Source organism: Erpetoichthys calabaricus, chromosome 11 (assembly GCF_900747795.2).
Source record: "Erpetoichthys calabaricus chromosome 11, fErpCal1.3, whole genome shotgun sequence".
Lineage (NCBI taxonomy): Eukaryota > Metazoa > Chordata > Cladistia > Polypteriformes > Polypteridae > Erpetoichthys > Erpetoichthys calabaricus.
In genome coordinates, this window is record NC_041404.2 from 125,264,288 (window position 1) to 125,291,751 (window position 27,464).

At 35.2% G+C, this 27,464-nt stretch overlaps 2 protein-coding genes across 3 annotated transcripts in view; one reads left to right on the plus strand and one right to left on the minus strand.

The window, feature by feature from the left end:
- Nucleotides 1-27,464, minus strand: part of LOC114660879 (Golgi apparatus membrane protein TVP23 homolog A-like) — an 81,914-nt gene that overhangs the window by 51,805 nt on the left and 2,645 nt on the right. Inside the window, exons 1-2 of one of the 2 annotated variants that reach the window (XM_051933356.1) lie at nt 23,734-23,847; nt 260-319 (exon numbers count right to left, since the gene is read on the minus strand). In XM_051933356.1, the coding sequence (XP_051789316.1) occupies nt 260-265 (6 nt within the window). In that variant the 5' untranslated portion in view covers nt 266-319; nt 23,734-23,847. Of the gene's footprint in view, nt 1-259; nt 320-23,733; nt 23,848-27,464 lie in introns of those variants that run through there. The other variant, XM_051933355.1, reaches the window with a different exon arrangement.
- The window catches only part of LOC127529731 (uncharacterized), a 54,165-nt gene continuing 37,215 nt past the window's right edge, over nt 10,515-27,464 (plus strand). Inside the window, exons 1-2 of the mRNA XM_051934325.1 lie at nt 10,515-10,626; nt 17,919-18,188. Coding sequence (XP_051790285.1) covers nt 17,921-18,188 — 268 coding nt within the window. The 5' untranslated portion in view covers nt 10,515-10,626; nt 17,919-17,920. The remainder of the gene's footprint in view (nt 10,627-17,918; nt 18,189-27,464) is intronic.

The window sequence follows — 27,464 nt, forward strand, 5'->3', positions numbered from 1 at the left end:
TAGAAATCTGTTTTTTTTTTTCATTTAAAAGGTAGTACCTCTGTTAACAAGGCCAGCCATACAATGTCTAAAAATGCTTTTGAAATCACATAACACTTGGAAATTAAAATAATTAAAAAATGTTTTGTCCATTGCATTTGATTTATTACATTTATTGATAACTATATCTAACTAATCTAAAAAATAATGAAGTTAATAGTAATAATCCAAATAATTATTAAGTTAGAAATTTTATACATAACAATTAAAGAATACATACCTGCATAAAGTATGGTAGGTGATGAGGATTTTGCACTCAGTGGAACAAATTACAGTTAATCTGCAACCAAAGAAAGTACTCATTGTAAATAAAAACTAGGAGCCATGACATGCAGATGTGCATTTAACTAATACATTCCTTACATTTAGAAACGTTATGCTACAAAGTGTTGAACTAGGATGGAGCCTCATCTTGTGTCCCCAAACATATTCGTATAGATTCTGTCCTTGTTGCAATTCTACTCTTAAAAATGAACTGAGGGGTTTCTATTAGGTAAACAAAGCTCCAGCTATGGCTCCTGTACTTGGAAGTTTATTATCATGGTAAATATAATTGTGTATAACAGCCAAGTTATTCAACCAACTCTCACCAAACTACTTTTATGGATGTGGAAGGCTCATGTGGAGTTGTGTGTAGCCTCCAAAACACTTTTAAAGAGAGAGCTTTTAATTAGGAGTTGAATCAATTACTTTGTAAAAAACAGGGGCAAATTAAGGTTCAAGGTTCTTTTATTTGCCATTTGTGCATAAAACCAACAGTTAAAGCACATTGGAATTCTTGTGCAGAGCTCTGTCCGAGTCATAGTAAAATATTTTTTAAAAAGTTTGTATTTTATATATGTAGGCATAAAAGCAAAATCTAATCAGATAAATAAACCTATTATAAAACATGTAGCAATATAATTGTGCTTGCTGGAACTCCATCAAGTACAGTGTGTCCTAGAGTAAGGCATGAAGAGAAGATATTATAGTAATGAAAGAGGTGGGAAAGGGTGAGAACAAAAAATAAATGGAATATCTGAGTATGGAGTATCTGAGAAAGACTGTCATGTGGGAAAATTTAAAGTAATTAATCATTTTTAAAGGGCTGAAAGGATATAACAAGACATAACAATGAGTTTAGCTTCTCTTTTTTCTTTGATAGGGACTTTCTAATATCGCTGACACAACACAGTATGAATAGTGGTATTATAATCTAGAGAACCGAAATATACCACAGTGAGATGGAAGAGGATCTTTAAATATGCCATTTCTGCCATTTTCTCTAAAAGCATTAAAAGGTTTCACCTATACAAATCAATATTCCTTACAATAAGGAACGATTCAGTCATTTTAAAATTAAAAAAAGAAAAATAAATTGAAATAAAATTGTATTCAATAATATTATTTTATAAGTAGACAGATGCAAGTATAATTTGAAATGGTTTAAGGCACATACTGTAGTTACATAGGATGCACTATTCCCTGCTGTATCTAAAGGATTCTAGTGTGGAAAATGTTGAATTTATATGGGAATGGAAGTGAAGCAAGAGCAGACAATGAATTTGTCAGAACAAAACATTTCATGTTGAAGGATTGATCTGTAAAACTATAGTGGCATTAGTAAATGTTGCTGCCTCTTCACTCTAGTGTTCTAAGTATTAGATACTAACCCAGGGATTGTGTGTATGAATTTTTGCCCATTTTCCCCATTCATGTGAGGCTCAGAGTATTCTGGTCTTCTTCCCATATAACCAGTGTTATGTATATTAGCTTATTTGCACATGTGAATTGGTCTAGTGGAAGCAATTGTGGCTGTGAGCATTAATGGTACACTGCTGTACTCTTGTGCACCATCCAGGTTTGGTTCCTGCCTTGTACTCAGTGTTGTCAGGAAAGTTATGGCTATCTGGGACCTTAAACTCAGTCAGTGGAAAAGAATATGAATAAGTGGAGTAGTAAAGGTACATTTAATGACATACAGCAAAAATATGATATTTGGTTTGATGGAAAAAATAACGGAATGATTTTATGACACTTAATGCACATATAATTTACATAAAAATAAATAATTATTTTATATGTAACTATTTTATTTAATCAGATATTTTCAGAAGTAAGCATAAAAGGTTATTTGTGCAAAGGAGATGTGATGACCAAGATGAAAACACACAACCTTACCAGTACACTGTAGCTATAGACTGAGGAAAACAGATCTTATGACAAAGTCCCTTGAACTGTTAGACACTACCAACTATAATCTTTGACACCAGGGATGAAAGGTCAAAACTGCCAAATGTTAAACATTACATCCTTTAAAAGAAACTCATAAATCTAATGTATATAACTGATACGTTAGACTACAGAGTGACTTCATGTTTCAGAACATAACACTGACCTGTTCTGAGCACAGTTCCACGATGAAAAATATCAAGTCCCCTTTTTATGTTTAGTAGTCAGTTCCTAGTGTAACTTTTGGCAAAGGCTCCCTGTTTATGGGAAATGAGTTCTTAAAAAAAGTCAATCAAATTGTAGCATGGTACTAAGCACATTTTATGTGTGAATCAGTCTAGGACACCTTGTTTTAGTCATTATTCTCTATTACCCAGCACATTTTTGTTGTAATTGGTTATATTATTAATCATAAATGGGGAATAATTATTTTCTCTAACTTTTAACTAATCAATGAGAATGTAATTTTATTTCAATTTCTCCAAAAACATGTTCTGTAACTAAGTGGTTCATTTAAATAACAGTGCACAATTTCTGAAGAAAAAATTAGTACTGGCAGGACATTCCAGAATCTCAAGGTCAAACGCCTCAACCACTAAGCCAGACTATCTCCCGTTATACAAATTATGCTACGTACCGTATATTTTGCAGGAAACATAGGTTCTTCTATCTTTCGGTCTAATGCTAGTCCAAAACCCTCAACATAGGCCTCAAGGTGATAGTTTGACTTTTAATTGTAGCTTAAGCTCAAGCACTCAAACAGCCATATCTAACATTACCATCATCATCAGAACAAAATTAGATTCATCATTTATTGTCACACTGTGAGAACATAGTAAAATTCTTATAAGAGGCTTTGGTATAACAAGGACATGGCTGGGTTTATTGTTCATACTAAAGACTTTGGCTCCTCAACAGCATTTAAAGGTGGTTTAGGTAAGATAAAATATGGTTAAAGACTGCATGGAATTGTCTAAAAAGCAGTTAGATATTCAGAGATGGAGAGAAATAGAAAACAGCAGGGTTGCAATAGCTGTCCCTTATTATAACCTTATTAAAAAAAGACGTGGAGGTAGAAAAGAAGGAAGGAAAAACCTGGACTTTCGCAACTGGACCATTCCAAGGCTAGAGTCATCATAGATATCACCCAGTACTGTAATTCCTAAACATACGCACAATAGAAAAGAGATGAGGTTGCCAGCAACACAAAGAGCAGCATTGTGGAGGATATACTGTATTCATACCAAAAATGACCTTCACCAAGATGCCAATCAACACTTTTCCAAATTTGGACAGGAAAGGGGAATTAAAAAACAAATCTAGGAGAGAAGAAATTAAAGTCAATGATAAATCAGAACTGGTGGATATTAAAGTCAATGATAAATCAGAACTGGTGGATAGGTGTTGAATGGCATAACCAGTTCCAAAGTAGCTGAGGGAAATTTTATGTGGTGATATCCTACAAGAGAGATGTCAATGCCAAAGTACTTGATCAAACTGGCTAGCAGTGTGGATGGATGATAAACAAATTAATAATGTAGGGGCATGTTTAGACCAGTTAATTTTTGTAACCATACACAGTCTGAAGAGAACTGATTAAACTTAAGCATGAGGTAGATGAAAGAGGGCTTTGCAGATAAAAAGCAAGATATCATTCACTTATTGAGATATTTTATGATAAGAAGCAATAGGAGTGATCGACAAAAATCCAAAGAGTGATGGCAATGGGCTCAAGTAAAAGATTAAAATGTAAAGGGAGATACGGGGCAGCCTTGTCTGGTATATTTTTCATTATAAAGGAACATGAGATAGTCATATTAATGAGATTTTGTACTCAATGGGATTTGGTGTAAATAAATATGCTCAAGATGCTATCCTCCTCTCCTCTTGAACACGAGACTAGCAACCAATTGAAAAAATGATTTTCTACATACATACATTTTCTTTCCCCACCTTTATTCTATGCTTCTTTAAAAATTGGTCATCATATGGCAGGCCTATTTTCCATGAAGTGGAAAGAACACACATAAGCATTAAAAAAATCCCAATGCAGAGTAATGTCTTACAAATAATGCTTTCCTCATAATGGCCTTTTTTTTTATTTTGTGGCTACCTTTAATGGAGCAAATGGTACTGGACATTTCATAAGTCTTCGTTAGTGTGTGTTTCTCTATCCCTAGCTTCTGATGTTACTAATCCCAACATAGGCACCATTTATGATGTGTGGCATAAGGGCCACTGCTCCCCAATCTTAAAAATGTCCCCCAAATCCTGGAGCAATGCCATAGTAAATCAGCAATAATAAAATTGAGTTGAAAAGTTTGAGTCTATATGTTGTTACAGGCTACTAAGACTACATCCACACTCAAGATAGAACTGACTTAATTCTTATTTTTGGGTAATTCTTCAAAGTAATTCAGATCAGATGTGACTATGTACCAATATCTATCCTGAATCTGCAAAATTAATAAAAATTAATTAATCAAACAGATACATCCTAATAGACAAAGATGAATACTAGCGACATGCAACGTACTGATATGGTGTCTTTAAACTGTTTACAGTGTAGGATGCTTGCAAATTCATCAGCTCATGATGGCAAAGGGTTTAAGTTGCTTTGAGTGGAGTTGTGCCGGATCTGTATGTGGAAGCTCACGGACAAGGAGGAGGAGCCAGAACTGGTAGGAAAAACATGGGGAGGGGTTTGATACAAAATTGCGTTTTGGCAGATGTTGAAAAGGACATTTGATTACTTTTGGCAATCTTTCCTTTCCATAATTCTGTGAAAGGATTGAATCCCCCCAATGTTTATGATCAGTCAGCGCCTATGGATACCAGTTTTCTTTTCTCCTCCTCCTCTTTACTCTCTGACCACAAGTGTGCTATGCTTCAGACGTTTACAGCCTCTCTTGTTTCTTGGGCGTCACAATTAAGATTTAATTTGGCTTTGTGTCAGAAATCCAAATATATTTCTTACTTGGGCCCTAAGCTTGAAGAATTAATTTGAGTTCATTCTAGGTCAAGTCAGGGCCCTGCCTTAAGATGAATTCCCATTAAAGGTTTCATTTTTGACACTTCTTTTGCATCCGCTCTTGCATTTGGAAAGCACACACCTATGTTTTGTAGATAGGGAACACAACACTTTCATTTCAAGCACCAGGGCTGAATTAAATGCCCTTTTGCAATGATGTGCTGAGTTTTAGGTTCACTGCACCAGAACACACTACTGTGTTTCTGATCTACAGTAAATCTTGTGTAATTGTCAAGAAAGGCTTCAGATATGTAAGTCATTCACTATGTTATCAGTCATTAAACCTAAAGAAGGAGATCTTATCACTAAAGCTAATAAAATTAATATGTTTTTTTCAAATCTACTCCAGTCATTCTCTCTGTCTCCCCCAAATATATTTTGATTTTGCCTCCTGTCTCAAATGTTTATTTCTCTTGGAGCTTTCAGAGATGGAGGCCTCTGCTTCAGATGCTTCTCTTTTACATAATGACCCTAAATTCTTATCACTAATGCCAACATCCCTCACCCCTTTGTATTTCAAGGAGCCAGGACAAGGATGTCATTTTTGTGCCCACTTCTCTTTATTCTTTTATTAGTGTGCTCCACAATTCCAAATCACTCCCATATTGGTTATGGATATTTCTCATAAAGTCTTGTTTGCTGACAATTTTACTTTTTCTTCTAAATGTCCATGTTGATCATTTCCATATCTTTAGAATTGTAAATTCTTAAGAATCCTGGTTTCCCATAAAGTTAATAGGTCTATAGCTACATACTCATGAACCCCCCTTTATCATCCTTCTTCAGTTCCCTTTTTCAATCCTCGGAAATTCATTAGAGATGTCTTTTATGGTCCAGAAGCTTACAGCTGTCAACTTTTGCTGTATTTTGAAATGAATTAGGGAGTCCATTTCTCTTTGATTTTCCCTCCCCATCTCATTCCATATGAGAATGGAAATTATTACAAGGTCATCAGATTTAATTTCACTAGCTCTGTCCTCTTCTCCTTTCTAAATAAAGGACTACTGTTAAGTCTTTCATGTCTTAGTTCCTCTAAAATCATAAGATATCATTCATTAAGCATTCTATTCTTTTACCTTCATCCCATAATCTCAGTTGTCATGTATATGTTTTATGGCTTCCTTTTAGTCTTTTTGTAAAGTTTTTGTAATTGTATTATTAAGTGATGTTTAAGATATTTTAGAGACCAAGGAGCCTCAGAGAAAATTTTTAAAACAAAAACAAGATCTCGCCATCACTTTCCTTCACATGTTCTGGGACTGTCCTCCTGCTGCTTCCCTCTAGTTATGTGATTAAATCTATCTTCACAAACATTTCCAACACCATTCTCCAGACCAATCAAGTCCTCCCGCTCAACTTCCTGGACTGTTCTTCTTTTTGTTGGTTTCCCTTTCACTCATCAGGTAGAGACTTTTTATGACTGCCTCCATTGTAAGGCTGCTACTAGCCTCCTGCTAGAAATGTCTTGGCCTTGCAAAATCTTTTAGCCTGGAAGTCTTCATTCTATAATATTGTCTTTGTTGAGCTCTCAGTTATGAAGTCTCAGAAGTGTTTTGTTTCATAATTTATTTCCGAGTTTTAAATATTTTTTCTTGAGGTATAGTAATTTTTAGAAAGTTTTAGATGTGTTTGATTAGGTTCTACTTTATTATCAATGTCCAGATACAACGAAATGCAGTTTGGCATCTAACCAGAAAATGCAAATAGTAGAGTGAATTGTATCAGACAGTGGGTACAAGTAGCACATAAAAGTGCAATAGAGAGTAATGTGCAATAAAACAGCATAAAAATGAGAATATACTGTATATCTATGTGATATTTGAATTTACAGGTAGTAGTATATACAAGAAACAGTAAATAGATACTAATACTGATCAATAAGTACAGATACAAGATATGAATAAATAAAGACATATGAAATATGTTTATGTTAAGAATAGATGTATGTAAACTGGTGAAAATATATATAGAGTACAGTCTGACGTTATTGATATTGATATAGATATTGATATAGCTATTTAGTAGTAAGGGTTGATAGTTCAAAATGGTTATGGAGTTATGAAAGAAACTATTCCTGAGCCTGCTGGTGCGGGACTGAAGGCTCCTGTAGCACCTTCCCGATGGAAGGAGGGTTAACAGTCTATGGTTGGGGTGTGAGACATCCTTGATGATGCTGTGAGCCTGTCACAGACACTGTGTATGCTGCAGGTCAACAATAGTCAGCAGCGGGATGCCAGTCATGCTCTGGGCAATTTTCACCTCCCGTTGCAGGGACGTCCTGTCAGCTATGGAGCAGTTGCCATACCACACCGTAATATAGTTTGTCAATATGCTCTTGACAGTGCAGAGATAAAAGTCCAACATGATCTGAGGAGACAGGCAGGCTTTCTTTAGCCTCCGCATAAAATAAAGTTGCTACAGCACCTTTTTAACCGAACTGGAAGTGTTTATTGTCCAAGAAAGGTCCTCAGAGATGTGAATGCCCCAATTTATATGGGTCGGAGTGTATTTGCTACCTGGTAATCCACAATGAACTCCTTGGTCTTCTTGGTGTTGAGGGCGGGGTTATGGTCAGCAAACCATGATGCCAGATGTTGAACCTCATCTCTGCAGGCTGACTTGTTATTAGCACTAATCAGTCCTATTACTGTTGTGTCGTCTGCAAACTTTATGATGGAGTTGGAGCCAAATAAAGGGACACAGTCATGAGTGAAGAGGAAGTAGAGGAGTGGGCTGAGTACACAGCCCTGTGGAATGGCAGTAGTCAGGATCATGATTTATTTTTATTGTTTATTCTCTCCTGTTTTTTGTTATTCAACAAGCTATTTTTATGATAAAAACCATGGCATCAAGAGTATTTCAGTTCAATCTGAAATAAAAATTTTACAGAAATCTATATGGACTGTTACTTATGATATCCTAGGAATTCATTCAAGATTAAATAATGAAACCCCAGTAGAATTTTTTTTCTATTTTTCAACAATTGCATAATTTTGACAATAAACCTGTGAAAGCACCATCATTTTTAAACAGAATAAAAGATTTGGATGATGATGATGGTTAATATTATGATTTATCTGACATTTAGTTACTGTTTTGATGTCTGTCCTTCTATGTTAAGAGGTCCTCTACTGCATCCACATTTAAATCCTCTAATGTCAAGTCTGCTATTGTTGCACCTAGATCTCCAGTTTTTGCTTCCATCTCTGTTATACCTCTGGTTCCAGTTTATGGCACTGATTTTTTTGTATCACCAGCCCCCAAGTTTGCTGCTGTTCCTTATGGTCAACATCCTGCTATATGTGCTACTGTGTTTTTTCTATCACCTATTCCAGTATCAGTTACTGTTTCTTGTGATATTGCTCCCTCGGTACCTGGTTCTACTAATATCATGCATGCATCACTGCGAGCTGCTGCCTGCATTCAATAGATCACAATCAATATATGTAATCAACAAATTACATTTCACCTCTGAAAACCTGGCCACTATGTATTGTTCTTCAGTTTTACATAAACATTTAAATACATTTCTAAATTTCAATTTCAATTAATTAATTAATTAGTTGATTAATTAATTGAGTAATTCATCCATCCATCCATTTTCCAACCCGCTGAATCCAAATACAGGGTCACGGGGGTCTGCTGGAGCCAATCCCAGCCAACACAGGGCACAAGGCAGTAATTAATTTAAATAATTTTTTACCAATTTGTGACTGGTTCTACTTGAGAAAATAACAAGCTGGACCTGCTGTATTAAAATGTTAAAGATGCCTTTCAGTGTTTTCTACTGGCTCCTTTAGGATTCACCTTATTCCCAGCTACAAGCCTGTTATTAGATGGCAACCTGTTATCACCAGAATAGTGAGGAAGTGAAGCCTGGAGACTGAAATGGCTCCGAATGACTGCTTCCAAATGACAGACTGAGAAATGATGTGCCAGTCACATGAGGACGATATTGAGAAACTCTGTCACTGCATCACAGACTATATTAACTTCTGTGTCAGCACAGTGGTACCCACAAAGACAGTGCACTGCTTCCCATACAACAAGCCCTGAATTACTAAGGAGCTAAAAGGTCTCCAAAATGAGAAAAAGAGACAATTCAAATCTGGTGACAAAGGGGATGTACAGTGTGTGCTAAAGAAAAAGCTGAATGAAGGAAAGGAAGCTTAAAAAGCTAAAATAGAAAACAAACTCACTCATGAAGGATGTCTGAAATGGACTGGGTATGATTATGGGACTCAAGCAATTCAGGGTTCAGGTGGTAGAAGAGGATGTGGACAACGTGTGCATGTAGAGGTGGTCCACTCCTACAAGTACTTGGTGGTCCACATTAATGACAGGTTGGGCTGATCTTGGAACACAGGTGAACTATGTATGAAAGGGCAGAAAAGGCTCTTTTTTCCTTGGGAGACTGCTTTATTTTAATGTAGGAAGTGACATCCTTCACTTCTTATACAACTCTATGATAGTCAGTGCGATTTTCTATGCTGTGATGTGCTGGATTGGTAACATCACTTCAAGAGAGCCCCATCAAATCAACAACTTAATTAAAAGGGCAGGCTCAGTTATGAGATGGAGGTAGCAGTGAAGGAGAGAATTAAAAAAAACTGAGTGCCATTATGTACAATGCTGCACATCCTCTCTGTGACAAACTAACACTGAGGACATTTCAGCCAACAAATTATTCTGCAGAAGTGTGTCAAGAAACACTGCTGGGGCTCCTTCGTACCAGTAGCAATTCATCTGTATAACTCCTCACTGTCACTGTGACACCTAAGTTAGAAGTTTTCTTTGTTTAGAAATTTCTTGCTTTATAGTCATTCTTGTGTGTGTTTAGACCAATGTATGTACAGTATTTATTTATTTATTTATTTATTTATTTGTTTGTTTGTTTGTTTATTTATTTATGTTGAGTTTTTGTAAAAATCATATTTCTGCCTGGGGACAAATAAAGTTCTATCTATCTGTCTATCTGTAATGAACAGTTTGGAGGTCATTAGGGTAATTCCAAAGACTAATCTACTTTCCTGTATTATTGTTCTCACATATTTAGGGCAGTATCTGTTTTAGTAATCATTAGAAATATTAATTTTGTATTTGTATGCCCATTGAAAAATAAGTTTGGTGAACTCCTTTGATATTTTAGGGGATTTTCCTGCAGCCTGTTTGAGATGTGGTAGCAAAAGAGCCCACAGGAGGAGCATTTGGCAGAGGCGTGCCACAAGATCGGTTTTGGGAATTACCAGTTTTTCTGCTAGCCAAAACAAGTTTAAATTTAAAAACACAGTCATATGTAAGAACCAAAGGAAGGTATCCAAGAAAAGCTGGCAGCTGGTTTGACGGTATGTGCTTTTTAATAAAACCTCCTTAAACATTATACATATGCAAAGTGTACCAACAGAAATTTGGCTATAGTTTTAAAAAGCTATTTTCTTACATGCTGCAGTGTTTTTTATCAGTATCTGATATCTACATAGTATGTGATAGGAACAAAGCAAAATTTCCAGATCATTCATTTACACTGTTGAACTATTATGATGCAAAAGTTAGATTTTTTTTTTGGTAAACTAACATGTAATGCTTTTTCTAAGCCTGCATTATATTACTTGTTATCATTAGATGTGCTTTTATTTTTTGTAATTATTGTTTTGTCGCTGAAAACGAAGCAAATTAACTACAACTGTGTTTTAAGATTTCAAGTTGCTTAATTAATATTGCCAAACTTAAGAATAATTTAGGAATTTTTTTAAATATTTCATTATGATATACAGCTGTTCATTCTCAAATGGCCTTGCATATTGTTCTTAATAATAATCACACTTTCTGTCCAAGTTGTCTTTTTAATATATGACCTGTATCTACAGTATATGATTTTGTCATAGTATACTGTGTTTACTGATGTTTACTAAATTCCATTGATTACACTTTGAATCATAAACAAATCATCATTAGTGTAATATGATTTAACTCAGTATGTCAATATGTAAGTCCAGTATGATTTTGGGTGTTTTCTTAAGCTTTCACACCAATGGTAATTAATGATATTTTATAGTTAACAGGGTATTTGGATACACTATCTTCACTTTTAAAATAACAAATATACTGCATTTCAATTAGAAATAGTCCATTTACTTGCTTTTCATAACAAAGGAAAAGCATTTTATATAATCAGGTCTAACCTGTAGTGCACCATTTACATTAACCAGCCAAATATACTTTTTAGAATATTTTATCCATTTGTAAATAGATATGCATGTCTACACGTATGTCAGTATTATACATTATTTTCTTGGAAAAATATTATAAATCAGATCTGTTACCTTTGAATAAACTTGGAGGCTTTTCCCCCTGCTCACTTCACTCGCCAAACCCCATGCGGGCTCTACGCGCTAGTCATTTCCCGGATCTGCCGTTTGCAACGAATCATGCTGTGCTTTTGGATAAACACGCATATCAACTCTGTCTTCGATATCTCTATCTTTCGAAAGTATTATCGCTGGCAATTTGTCACATGTTGGTTTATTATGTGAGCGTGATCTTTCAGATTCATATAGAAATCCATGAAAACTTCTTTCTCCATGTTTTTCAGATAAATTTCATGTAAAGTGTGATACTTTTGGATGTATGGATTTGTATCCATTATTGGCTGTAGAATTTCTAATACATCCAATCGTTTAACTCTTTCGATTCTATGTTGCATCACTTCTCCATGATCATAAATATAAACCTGACCGAATTGTGGTTTCTTTGAAATTAAACTAGTAGTAGCTTTAATTGTTGTGGGACCACAGATTCTCATAGCGTATGGTCCTGAATCGTGTAAATCTACGTTTTGAGCATTGATTGATGCAAACACAGATTATTGTAGATTCAGCTATTTTGCCTGTAGTGTTTGTGGATTTCACCAAATAACAAATGTTTTATTTCTCACGGAAAAGCCTCTTCATTGGGAAGAAACACTATTTTTCCCCGATGGCAACACGAATTAGACAACCTACAAGTTTCCGACTTAAACTTTAAAGCCGAACAGTGTCTACATACTTCTGTCATATCACCTATGTCCATATATTCAATCTCTTTTCGCTGCTCCGTTATTTCAGTAATAATTTCCGTTTGTTTGCGCTAATGCGATCTTTACTATCAGTTTTTTGAGACTTTCGAATTTTAGTACTTTCATTATCTCTAACCTGCTCTACATGTGTATGGCGCCAATGTTTTTGAACCTCTTTACGACATTCTACTTTGTCTTCTACTCTTTGTCTTTTATTTTCGGCCCCGGGCATGGTTAAATCTCTTGGCACAAAGTCTTGTCTCACAGAACTTGAAATTATCTTTCTGAAAAAGTCTTGTCTCGTCCCAGGATTTTTTTTATATAATAGAGAGATATGTTTAGTATATATAAGGTTGATAATCCTCTCTGACCACATCCATAAACCTCATCTTAGGCCTTCCTCTTTTCCTCTTTCCTGGCAGAATGATCCCTAGCATCCTTCTCTCAATATACTCTGCATCTCTCCTTTGCACATGTCTAAACCAAAGCAATCTCGTCTCTCCGTCCAACCTGAGATGACCGACTAAAGTACTTGTTCCTAAACATGTCCATCGTCACACCCAATGCACATCATAACATCATTAACTCTGACACCTCCAGCTCTGTCTTCTTTTTTTTGTCAGTGCCATCATCTTCAACCCACATAACATAATTGGTCTCACTACCATTTTGTAGACCTTCCCTTTCACTCTTTCTGGTGCCCACCTGTCACAAATCACTCCTGACACTCTTCTCCACACACTCCACCATGCCTGCACTCTCTGAATTCACCTCTCTTCCATATTCATCATTACTCTATACTGTTGATCCCAATTATAGAATCTCACCCACCTTTGTCTGTTCTACTCCCTGCATTCTCACCATTCCTCTGACCTCCGTCTCATTTACACACATATATTCTGTCTGAACTTCATTCCTGTCTTCTCTGAGCATATCTCCACCTCTTCAGGGTCTCCTCAACCTGCTCCCTATTCTTCTTACAGATTACAATGTCATCCACAAACATAGTCCACGGGGACTCCTGTCTAATCTTGTCTGTCAACCTGTCCATCACTTTTACAAATAAGAAATGACTCAGAGCCGATCCCTTATGTAATCCCACCTCCACCTGGAATGCATCCATCACTTCTACTGCAGACCTCATCGCTACCACACCCTCGTACATATCCTGTACCACTCTTACATACTTCTTTGCCACTCCTGACTTCCTCATACAATACCACAACTCCTCTCTAGGCACCTTGTCATATGCTTTCTCCAGGTCCACAAAGACACAATGCAACTCCTTTTGTCCTTCTCTATACTTCTCCATCAAAACCTGCAGCGCAAGCATCGAATCTGTAGTGATCTTTCCCAGCATGAAACCATACTGCTGCTCACTAATTATCACCTGCCTTCTGAACCTAGCTTCCACTACTCTTTTCCATAACTTCATGCTGTGTCTGATCAATTTTAGCCCTCAGTAGTTACTACAGTTCTGTACATCACCCTTATTCTTAAAAATCAGTACCAGTACACTTCTTCTCCACTCCTCAGGCATCCTTTCACTTTCCAAGACTGCATTAAACAATCTGGTTAAAAACACTACTGCCATTTCTCCTAAACACCTCCATGCTTCAGCAGGTATGTCATTTGTACCAACAGCTTTTCCATTTTTCATGCTTTTCATTGCAGTCCTTACTTCCTTCTTGCTAAACCGTTGCACTTCCTGGTTCACTTATCTCCACATTATCCAACCTTCTCTCTCTCTGATTCTCTTCATTCAGGAGAGCAACCAAATTTATACATTGTCTTTTTAAATCCTTAGACGAATAGGGCATCATGGTACAGAATGTCCTCTGATTCAAAACCAATCCTAAACAGCCATATTTCAGACAAATGGGTGCACACACTGCCTTTTCACACCTGCTCTCAAGTAATAGATACTATTTCTTTCGCTGAAGCTTACCAGCTACTGTAGGTAGGTTTATGGCCTTCTCGGGGGCATGTCTCATAGGCTCTAAGTACAAACACAGTCACCCTTGTCAAGGTGGTCAGTTGCAACCCTGCCATAAATTCCTCATTCTAAATCAGTCCTAATGACTGGGGGATTGGTTAATTAGACATGAAAGCATTGCTGTTCTCATCAATGAAATAAAACATTTCTCCTGAAACACTAATATTACATTTTCTTTGTCCAACTTACAAATAAAGACATACAAAATATTTGTCAACTTATATGCAAAATATCACTCCACCACAAATATCTACCAGGGTTTGTGAAGAAAACTAGAGTACCAGGAAAATAAACCTGGAAAAAACCCACTGTAGATAAGGGGGACAAGTGTAAATCCATACAGGGAGTAAGAAAACTGGAAGTTAAACCCATTCTTTTGGATATATTGGGGCAACAGTGCTCACTACTCTTCTAAAAAAGTTTATCAATGTATTACTAATTCATGTTTCAGTTCAAAATACCATATCCTACTTACTGGTTTAGACATATTTTCAATTCCCTGTGTATGTGAGTGATTATTAGTGTTACAGGAAAAATGTAAAATGATACTACAGATGGCACACTTATAGTCATGTTGTGGTTAGTTTTTCACTCTACATTATTGTCTCTTATGACAACTGATGTACTCGTATATGTGAATATGTCTTGCAATCGACTGTCCACCTTACCATGGTTTGGTTCCTGCCTTGCACTCAGTGCTGCTAGGACAGCATCACTTCCTTCTGAAAATGAACTAAATAGAAGGCTTAGAAAGGCTTAGAAAATGGATGGACTGTTATTTCACAGTTGTACATACACAGTATTTAATTGTCCCTCAAACAGCAATGGTTGTTTCCAAATCCTTAGGAACTAGACGACACTGCCTACCTGTAATAAACATATACACGCCCAAATAGGGTGTTTCAAAAATGCAATCTGATTTGAACAGCAATAGATGAAATATTTGAAACATCCACAAACAATGTTAAAACATTTTAAACATACTTTGGTATTGTTCCTATGTAAAATGTTGTTCAGGCAAGTTTATTTTTGTGTTTTTAGTGCTGCAGTATTCTTTGCTCCACACAGCAATAATAGGTTTTCATAAATCACAATAAAATGCTTTCCCTGTGTCTCCAAATCCAGTGTGTTCACACTTTTAAAGAATGCAGTCATGCCCACCAGTCCTTAAAGACTGAAATCTACACCTTATTTCAAATTCCTTCTCCTTTTATTTTGGAGATTTGTGGGTCTTGCATATATAGCAGCTGTAGCAGAGAAAAAACAAGATGTGCATGTGTACCTGGAGTGGCGACTAGGCTGCTTACTAACAAATATTACTATGAGTAAGATGATTCACTCTCTACCAGTGATGAATGCTTCTGAATGCTGGTGACTTCAAACAAAGAAAGCAGACTTCTATTGGCTGTTCCATTCTTGGACACTGCAAGCTGGACCTGCTCTATTCAAATGTTAATGACTTTAAATATAAACCTGTGGTACAATCTGAGTAAGTCTGACATCAATTTACTGCCACCTACAAGCTTGCTATTGACAACAGCAGCTCTCTATTATCCAAGCCAAAAGTTCTTATGTGTATTGGGGGGTGCTGATGTTTGCTTTTATTATAATATCTAAATATATTTTTCTTGAGCTACTGTAAAATCATTGATGCTGTATATATTGTACAAAAACAGTTATTTATTTTAAACTGATTTTGCCACATACATATCTGGTTGAAAGTTTCTGAATCCCTTTTATTGTTTAAATTGTATACCATTACAATGAATCTAAACTCATCTTTCCAAAATAAAAGTTTATACTTACAAGTTTTATTTTGAGTACCACATATTAAATACTTGGGGGGCTTCACCCCCTGCTCACTTCGCTCACCAACCCCCCCGTCTCTGACGCACGTGTATGTGGATTTCACTTTCACCAAACAACAAATCTTTTAATTCACGTGGGTTCGGCTCTTTATTGGGAAGAAACACTACTTTTCCCTGATGGCAATATGAATTAGACGATCTACAAGTCTCCGACTTAAAGTTTAAACCCCAACAATATATTCGATCTCTTTTCGCTGTTCTGTTATTTCACCGAGTAATAATTTCCGTTTGTTTGAGCTAATGCGATCTTTACTATAATTTTTTTGAGACTTTCAAATTTTAGTACTTTCATTATCTCTAACCTGCTCTACATGTGTATCGTGCCAACGTTTTTGAATTCTTTACGATGTTCTACTTTCTCTTCTACTCTTTGTCTTTTATTTCCAGCCTCTGGGCGTGGTTAAATCTCTTGGCACAAAGTCTCGTCTCGCGGGACGTGAAAGTATCTCTCTGAAAAAGTCACATCTCGTCCCAGGCTAAAAAGTCCTGTCTCGTCCCAGGCTTTTTTTATTATAATAGAGAGATATAAATAATATTTTACTTACATAAAAATTACTTTAATGTAACCTCTAGTTTTTGCATTGCCTTAACAAATAGATTTTACTGCAAATGTAGCAAAATATATGTAAATTACTAATAATTCAAACCCTAACCCTAACCTTGTAAAAACAAGAGGAAATTAGTCACTGAAAATATATTGCCTTGGTATTTAGAGCTGCACCCTAATAGATCCAGAGTCCTGAGTTTAAATCTCACACTGAGTGTTCTCTGTTTCATTTTTATGTGGTCTGTTTGTTCATGTCATTTTTTTCTGGGTTCTCCGGTTGTAAGGATGATTGACACCTCAGAGGTGGATTTACAGCTGATGTGGTTAAGTCCGCCATCAGCAAAACATTTTGGAACAACTTGGTTCAGATAATGAACGACTGAATCAGCTTAGTCTAGTAAAGTAATAGCCATACTGATGACTGGCAGCATATCATATCTAAAACTACTGAGATTCCACTACTCTCAGAGGAGAGACTTTTAATACCAATGTGTCAAGAAGAAGTGGTAAAACATTTTGAAGGAAATTTTAACTCATGCTATACAGTATGTCAAATTTTAACTCATGTCATGCTATAGTGTGACAGAGTATCATCCACTGTCAGAAAGAAATTGTTTAAACTTAGTCTACAAAGGAGGTCTGTAAATAAACTTGTTAGAGATATTTAGAATTAAAGTATTTATTTATTAAACAATGTGCCTCTGACAAATAAGTCAAAGTTTAGATAACTGGTCACAACATGAGATGACATTTAAACTATATTTGTTCAGAGATTAAGCAACTATCTGCTAACCTAATGTGCTTGTACTGTATGTCAAATAATTAAAGTCATCTTGCAATGAAAACCTCATGTGAAACTTTGTTGGTAGTTTATTAGGTTCAGGTTCCCATCTGACAATTTTGGTTTTAAAAGAAGGAAATACACTAAATAACTGTTTTTTTTTTCATGACTGTGAAAGCAAAATTGTTGCCTTTGTATATTGGGCTGCACTCACAATTCACTGGGAGATGACTATGTGTTTCCTTTTTTAAAGACTTTCAGTGAAAGCAGTAAGTCATTGCACTGAAATGCACATTTTTTAATGTAGTATACGCTGATATGCAGGAAAAAGGGAACTCTGCTTTATAAAGAGGATCCATCTTAACACTTAACATCATTTTTTTTTTTGCAGTCATGATTCACTTTGAGAAGGTTTTAAGCATAGTGAAGAAAACTATCTGCAATGCATCATCCCTTGAAATCCAAAATTTTCTCAGAGAACTTTTGTTGGCAAAGATCCTTACTGTGGACTGCTACCAGTGTCTATTAACACAGAATGACACTGAAGATTTGGCCAGGCGAGTTTCTTTAAATATCTGGGAAAAATGGGATTTTTGCCATGGAATAATTTCTTCACTACTGAATATACCAGAGACTCTCTTATTAAATCAATGTTCAAGAAGTAAGTTATTTTTGTGCAATACAACCCAGTTTTTAAAAATGTTGTCATTTTTTAATTAATGTTGTTTAAATAATTATATTACTGACATATATAAATTCCTAGTAATTCCATAATTACTATCTGTTGAAGGATCAGAGAGAACTTGTACTATGCACAATGGGCAGGTCTGTGTATGTGCTATTAGATTATTTAGTGAAATAACACATCAGATAAGCTTTATATTTTTGTTGAACTTTTAACATGCTTTGGGAAATTTATGGTAATGAAAGTGTTTCAATTACAAAAATGAATACCTCTCAAAAATGCTTTTAAAAAAGCTGAAGCAGTACAAATACAAGTACCAGCCTTTTATAGTACTGTGTACATTTTTACGCTGACTTTCATTAAAATGTCTTTCATGGAGGATACTGAAGGTTTGATAAAGGTTTTTACTTAATGCAATATTAAACAGATTTGTATGAACATCAAAATATCACCTCAGGCAGTGATCTCACTGCAAAAACTGAGTGACAGAATACTTCTTGTCTGATGCATGTAATGCAACATGCTAGCAATTGCCAGCAGACAAAGACAATGTTTGACTAAATGATGTTGTGATGGTAAGCTCCAAGAGGCATTCTAAACAGAAAGATGTAAGATCACCAGGGCTTTTTCAACTCCAGTCTTACTCAAACGACTTTATTAGTTTTATTCTTAGAGCGAAAAGTAAGGAAGGGCAAAAAATACTAAAAAGTGTGGTCAGGTAGCAGAGCAGGTCATGATGTATAGTTTTTTGTAAGTTTTCCTCAGAGCAGAGAGAGCAGTGGTTTAAATTTCCATCCAGTCCTTAAACCATTATCTGCTGGTCCCTTGTTTAGCAGAGAGAATAGTCTATACTATAGTCTGACATATATCTTATATTTACAGTATGTACTATTTCTATGTTATATATATGTACAAGTATATATGTTACATATATGTACTATAGTCTAACATATATGTATCTATATATCTATATATATATGTCTATATATGTATCTATATACAGTACTGTATAGTCATTTATGTTTGTATCTACTATGTATATGTGTGTGTGTGTATTTGAAAGGAGAGTTTTTGCCATATATTTTGTTAATTTTTCTAAAAGGCTTGTTAGTTGTTGGTTATGTAACTGGCTCACAATATGTTAGAAAAAATACATGCAAGAAAGTGATTGCTCCTGAAGAGTATTTTCTAGGAAAATTAATTAACATGTTCCCTTACATTTGCATATGTTTTTGCAATTGTTTTAAAGTTATAATTGAAGCCAAACAGTCTGCTCTGCCATAATGTTTTTCATCACTGCACCCCACCCACTTGTTGCTTTTTTATGTATTGTTTTTCACACAACTTCCCAGTATTGTGTTTTGGCATTATAATAGCTTCCTTATTTGAACATGTACAAGCAAAATTATAACATATACCAATTTCTCCAGAAAAAAGTTGGTCAGATATATAAAAAAAAGTTTAATGGTGTACCTGAGATACCAAACAAACCTCTCAAGAATCTGATTGAAAACATAGTGTTCAGCTCTTAGCAATAAGATAATAACCATACAGAATTTACTAGCAATTACCGTAATAACACATGAAACGTTTCCAACAAATATTTATTTGTGAAATCAGGCAAAATGTAATTCTAGGAATTAATTTAAAGCTTTGAACCTGGTCTGTGAGTATTTAGAACCAAGTTATTTAAATTAGACTTCTTAAAAAAGTACTGTCCTTTCTGCAAATGTTGCCATGGGATGGAGAGGAGGCTTGTGTACTTCAATGATTCTTTATAAAATGATATGCTTCTGATAGGTGTGCCTTTGGAGCATTTGACTGAAGGGGATAAGAAAATGTATTCATGTTCTCTTATAGAAGTTCCAATTAAATTAAAGGCAACTTCACCCAAAACAGGTATACCAGAGCAAACTCCTGGAGCTGGGTCTGATATTGTTTTTTTCTGGTGAGTGTGTGGTGGCTGGGTGACTCTTACAGACCACTTGAATCCAGCCTGAGAATATTCATGGAGCCACCCTGTGGGCTACGCATCTGCAAGGCAAAACGTCGAATGCAGTGCCATTTAGGTGACAGGCTAAAAAGGACGGATACTGTCATGTACTGAAATAGCCAATAGAAACTGGCTTTTGGGACATTTTACATAATTTCCTGGAACACATTTGGGAGGTTGTAAACTGATGGGAAGATATAGTTGGGCTAACCCCTATGCAAGACAATAGCTCTAGATTTCAGAAGTTACCCCACCCAAGAGGCCTGCATGTGAGTGTGGGGATACTGCCAGCTCTCAGCTAGGTGCTGTACACTTCCAGTTTGTTGCAGTCAATGAGAGGAATATTTGTTGTTTGTATGTGAGGACTAATAGTATTGTGCATTTTCAGAGATACTATATAAGATTTGGTTCCTGAAATAGTATCTTCTTCTGACTCTGTAGTCCTACAGCGAGAATTCAGTGCTTACTTGGGAAATGACAGAGATATCCAGATAGTGAGTGGGAGGATTGGTCTGCTTGATTTGAATTCAAGAAGGAAGTTGTCCCTGTATTTCTATATGGCTCTTGGATTGTCTATGACAAACACCATATTCAACCAAAAGAATGATCATAAATATATCGGAAATATCTTGGTTAAAATAGCAATGATCAATGTTGTCGTTGTGTCACATGATCTGAGGCCATATGTTTTGGACATTTGGGTAAAGAGAGGTGTAAACTGTCATATGATCATCAATTTGGGTGAGCTAGCTAAGATAGCTGACATGCCTACAGAACAGACCTGGAACACCCAGATAAATAGTGAGAGTACAGTATTCTGGAAATGATTACTAGATGCCACAATTCAAATTAATTTAATTTAAACCTCTGGAAGGATTTTATTTGCATTTTGGGAAAGGACGGGAAAGGACAGGAACGTTGAAGCTGAATGAACCTTTCTCAAGACTTCAGTAGCAGAGGCAGCCTCAAAAGATCTGTGGTCAAAAAGTTGTTCTTATGGCAGGTTGTTATCATGGTGGAGACCCTATGTCAAATTAACATGGTAGGGACCATGAGCAAACTGCAGGCAAAAGAAGGGATCACAGGTGGACAAATATTTGTTTAGAGCAAAAGGGATATCAATGAGGATAGAGCATTGAATTATAAGGGGATTTATTTACTAATCCTGGTGAATATTAAAATCACAAATGATAAGGATTGTATTACACTTTAGTATATCATTGCAACCATTATGCATCTTTTTCTTGTTTTTACTTTTCTCATGAAACTGTAACACAGTGAGCATGTTTCTTTTAACTAAAGAGTGTGTTTGAGTGTGTGTGTGTGTGTATTTTTCCAAGAGCTCAACATTACATCACAGAGTGATGTAATTTCATTTTTCTTCTTAAACATTGGCTGTTCCAATTCCTTCTCAAACTTTTTACTAGGAAAATAATTTTATTAGTGATTCATTAGTTTTTCATGATTTGCAGAAATGAAACTATATATTTTTTTTAAATAAATGTACATTTCTCCTAATGCTGATATGTATAAATGTTACCTATTTTTCTTTTGCAAGATTTTTTTCAGAGAAAATAAATCAATTATATAGTAGCACCACTAAAGTATAGCTCCCATGCACCCTTAAATCGGTGACAGATTTAGTCAAAGTAGAATTTAAAAAACAAAAGGCACCATATTAAATATTCGTTGACAAAGAGATTATTCTGTAGAGGTTATGGGAAACTTAAAAATGCATTAGATATGCTAATGAAAATTAATATTTCTACATATAATTGTTTTCTGTGCGTTTTTGCCATAGTTTTATTTGCTAAATGCTATAAAAGAATAAAAAATAGTGGTTGATTTTATTAGCCAATAATCTTATTCCTAAAGTTGCTCACTGTGCAATGCACTGTGAAAACTATTTACTAGAGGACCTGAGCCTACTTTATCATGTTGTGATGTTATGTGAACCACAGATTTCTGGAGTCTTGTAGGCCGAATGGCAGTAAAATGAAATGGAAGGCAGCTGAAAATGGTCAATCTGTAAGCACAACTCAGATGTTTTGTGATTCTTGCAGCAGACAAGAAAATACCTGCTCATCTGCAAAAATCAGGCTCACAATAAACTAATCAACATAGTAGCATAACAATTCTCTGCCATTCACTTTAGTCAGGAGTTGTTTTTAATGAAAAAGACATAATTACAGAAAAATATTACCATAGTTTGTGTATTATTTTTTTCATACAAAGCTTACCTGCTTGTGTATTATTTTTTTCATACAACCTTGCTAAGAATACATCATATAAAAAGTTAGAAATAAATTTCAGCTTTGTTATATGAATTAATTGTTTTTTACTTTCTCCTATACGAAATATAGGGAAAGTATTGTAATTGTCCAAAAATTCGATTTTGAGATTTTGATGAATCTCAACGTTTTAGACCTCCTTTAGTCTGAAAATACCATTTTTGGAATTATGTCTGTGTGTTTCTGTGTGTGTGTGTGTGTTTATGTAAACATGATAACTTGAGTACACTTTTAGTTAGGTCAGCCAAATTTTGCATACGAGTATTAGTAAAATGTAGATTTCTATCAACTTTTGAGCTATTTCCACTAAACGGAAGTGATACTTTTTTTTATTCATGCAGCTGCAGAGTCCGATTTATTCAACTTTACTTTTATAATAATTGTTCAGTATATTATTAATTTGATTTGATTTGTTATCGATGGTTCCTTAATATACATAATATAAAAATATAATCATTGTCTTCCGGTTTACTCCTCAAATATCCATCCCCATATCTGAGTATACGAGAAAGTCTAGATGAGACCACTCACGATTTTTTAGTCGGTTGTCATGGCTGCCAAATTATGTTACACCAAGTAGTCTAGTTTTTTAAACTCATTATTAACAGTGAGACAAAAAATATCAATGACAATGTAATGTAACAGAGATTCGGTTCATGAAAAAACATGTTATTGTAAAGATGGCATGCTGATATTTAAGTAGCACAGTGTAAAGTACATACAGTGAGGCCATTATGTTTCTGTAGAATAATAGTAAAATGGTGTCTTCTAGAGAGCTATGTTAATGGAAATAATTAACAATATATAAATTACCAAATCAAAATAATTTACCTTATGTAAAAGAGAGTATACAGTATATACTGGAGTATATAGAACATTTTCCATTTTTGTTATGATTGTCTCTGCATCCAAATTTACTTTCTGGTTGCTAAAGTCAAATTAGTAATAGTCACACAATAGCATTTTGTACTTTCTAAACTTATTCAGTTGTTTTTAATGCAAACGATTACAAAATAGCTGAAGTTGAAAACTAATAAAATTAAAATTCACCAATTGTATCATTTTGTTTGGTTAGTAAAACTGAATTTTATGTCTATCTTTTCTAAATCATTTTGTATTAAAAAAAAATAAATTGTAACACAGAGAACAGCAAAATCATACTATTTTGTGCTTATTAAAAGACATGTACTCTCTGTCTCAGCTGTACACAACACAATCTCCTCTTTAATAGACTCACATTATTAGCTTTGATTTATTGACACAAAACAAAAATGTGGATTATCACACACAGAACACTCCATTGTTTGTCATCATCACTCAAACATCTGTTGTTTTACCATCCAATTCCAGTATTTTCTCTGCTTTGAATAAGGACAAAATAAAGAAAAGATTATGGGTGTGTTTTCAAAAAATACATACACAAACTCTTTCAGGTGTTTCTCTCCAAGCTCTGTCACCACTTTCGTGATTGTGTGAGTAATTTCCACCTCTATACAAAACCAATGCATAAAAAACCCTATAAATTCAGTTACTCGTGTTCATGCAGGCTTATCTTGATAACAGAAAATAACCACTCATTATTCCAGTAGGGATCTCAGTACCTCAACTTGCACTGTCCATCCCACCCTATCCATAAAGGCCAGCTGAGAGATGTAATCAATCAATTGTATCCTGGGTCTTCTCTCAGTGGGCAATGCCTCATACACCTCCTGGTGAAGTTGCCAAGGAAGCATTTTACCTACAGTAAATGCCCATTTCCTTTAACCTAGATCCTCTTGGTTCTGCTCTGAGGTGCTCCATATTGCTGAGCTCCTTACACTATCACAGATCATGAGTGTAGCAACCCTGTGTAGGTACCTTATTTTAGATTCTTGTATTTGTCATTTCATTCTTCAGGTCACTAAACAGAGCATATGAACATTGTTAAAAATGGGAATGTAAACTGACCAGTAAATCAAAAAAAAATGTCCAAGGATATAACTTCTGCTTTACCTTTGTAATCCATTACAATATCTGTAAAACTATTGCCCCTGTACTGGTTTACTTATGAATGAGCAACTTCAGTTACAACGAACCCAATCTGGACCAGTGGTTTTGATGCAGCTTTTTCCACCAGGTTTAGAAGTTCATTAAACTTCCACAAAGTGCCCCTTCCACCCCTTGACAATATTTATATATTGACACTATAGGCAGGCAGTGTGGTGTAGTGGTTAGAGCGTTGGACCTCAAACTCTGAGGTTTGCTGGGTTCAAATCCTGCTACTGACATTGTGATCATGATCAAGTCACTTGACCTGCCTGTGCTCCAATTGGAAAACCAAAAAACCAAAACAAATGTAACCAATTGTATCACCAAATGTTGCAAGTTGCCTTGGCTAAAGGTGTCAGCCAGATAAGTATAAACATAAATATACCTAGTTCAGGGCAATGTTTCCTGAACCAGCCTTTGTTGACATTTTGCCTACCCTTCCTGAGTCATGAAAGGCTTTCCCAGAACATTTTTAAAGCCGTTAAAAATTCATTCTTTATGTTCTTTTGCTTTGGCCACTGCTATAGATGGTGAATTTTTGGTCCACCAGAATTTCCCTGTGAAATCCCTGTGAAATAGATCATCCTATTAACATTGACTGGTAGGTGTCTTCCTTTAACCCGAATAATAGGCACTAATAGCATTCTGGCCCTCTTGTACCTGTCCTCAGTACCCATCAAGGGACACACTTAACCACACACTCATGCTGGTTAATTTTTTTTTTTACCCTTTTATGTTGGCAGCTGACCTATTATGAGCATTCATTTAAATGTGATTATTAATAGTTAATGAGTTAATAGTTAATCATTAATGAGTTTGCTTAATAAGTCTACAAATGTTTATTGTGTTTATTCCTGTATTACTTGTTTTTTTTGTGTTATGCAATGTGTTTTTTATGAGATGTTGCATGATATGTGTTTTACTTTTAACTATTCTGTATTTGCAGGACTCTTAAGTGGCCAGGTTTGAGTGAGTAAGTGTGAGTGTGTCCAATGATGAACTGGTATCCCGCATTGGTTTTTTCCATGCCTTGCTGTTGATGCTGATATGTGATTCCAGTACAAATAAAGATCACAGTATTTTCAATTCTCTTGTAACCAAAGCTACTATGCCCATGGCCGTACTACTGCACAGACTAAGCTGGGCTGCAGCCCAGGACCCCAAAATTGATCAAGATGTATGAAAAAACATTTCTCTTTTTCTCAAAACAAGTTTGCTACTAAACTGGCTGATCAGGTTCTCTTTAACTCCTTTACAGCTAGTCTTGAGATATCTCCCCACTGCTAATCATAAACACCCTCGTCTTCAGTGAGTTACAAGTAGTGACTGAGGGTGTATTTTGACAGTGTTTGCTCCAGCTGGAGAACTGTATACAGGCTGTCTGAAAGTAAAGTCTGTAAAAAAGAAAGCAATTTGTATGTTATTATAGTGACAATGGCAGTGCAATATTGAAGCATACCAAAGTGATGGTTTTGCACCAACAGTAAACTATGACGAATCTTCTAAATGCAAATCATATAAAAAGAGTGCTGAACAACTTTTAAAGTGGGCTTTCACTGATCTTTAGGGTGCAAGACACATGGATAAAGTATAGATATTCCCTTTACAAATTTTTGATCTGCTCATAAATGATGGCATGAAAGACGTAATAGAGACTGTGCCCAAAACACTTACACAGCACACACACACTGAAATGCAATTCCAGGCTGCTCATGTGGTCTGATGTCAGTTATGATGAGTTGCTGGCTTTCTTTGTACTTTTTGTATATCAATCTGTAATTTAAAAGCCTGAAGCTGAAATGTTCTGGTCAACTATATCTTTGGTTGAAACTCCTTATGGATAGCAGATCATGAGAGAAATCTTGTTAATCAGGGGTAAGGTATGAATGTTGAACAACTGTTTATAAATTTTTGTCTATGCTCGTTTGACCCGAGATGTCTAAAATTATTGTCTCCATTCAATTCGCCTGTATTAATTTGTTATAGCAGACAATATTCATTCCACTCACCTGATCCAAAAACAATATGTATATTCCACATGAGTAAGCATGGTGGGCAGGCTTTTAAATTACCCCTTTCTGTTTTTAGTACCTACATTAGCACAAGAGTGTAAAAACATGTGATGCAGTAGCAAATACTAGAAAGGAATCAGAGTTTTGTATCCAGGCCTAATAGTAGTGAGAGATATTAATAAAGTACTAATATCAATGATATACAGAAGACAATGGAACAAGGATTCCAAATAATAATGAGACACAATGTCCAATGCATAATAATAATGAGACACAGAGAGAATTGTTTAATAGAGCCGGAATATGATAGAAGGAGTTCTTGATAGAAGCTAAATATATCAATTTTCAGTTTAATTTAATTGTCTTTTTTTTCTAATAACACAATTTATTGCAGGGTGGCTAAACACTTCAGAAGTCTATGTAGTAGATGGTATCTTCTATTTTAAAGTCATTTAACTATTCACTGAAAAAATAAGGCCTGTACAGTCATGTAAGTAGTGAAATTAAATATTTAAGTAATACTAATAATAAGGAGACATTTGTTTAGTATCTGTATACAGTATTATACTCATTTTGCTTAACATACCTATTTTGAACACCAGAATTGCAAGAAGATAGAGCATAACCTTTTATAGATAGATAGATAGATAGATAGATAGATAGATAGATAGATAGATAGATAGATAGATAGATAGATAGATAGATAGATAGATAGATAGATAGATAGATAGATAGATAGATAGATAGATAGATATATAGATAGCTAGATAGATAGATAGAGTCTATCTATCTATCTATCTATCTATCTATCTATCTATCTATCTTTCTATCTATCTATCAAACACTCAGAAGAATTACAAAAAAGATGAAATCTTCTGTCTTGGCTAAAGATAAGAGAGCAGTCACAGTGAGACATTACAAAGGCATA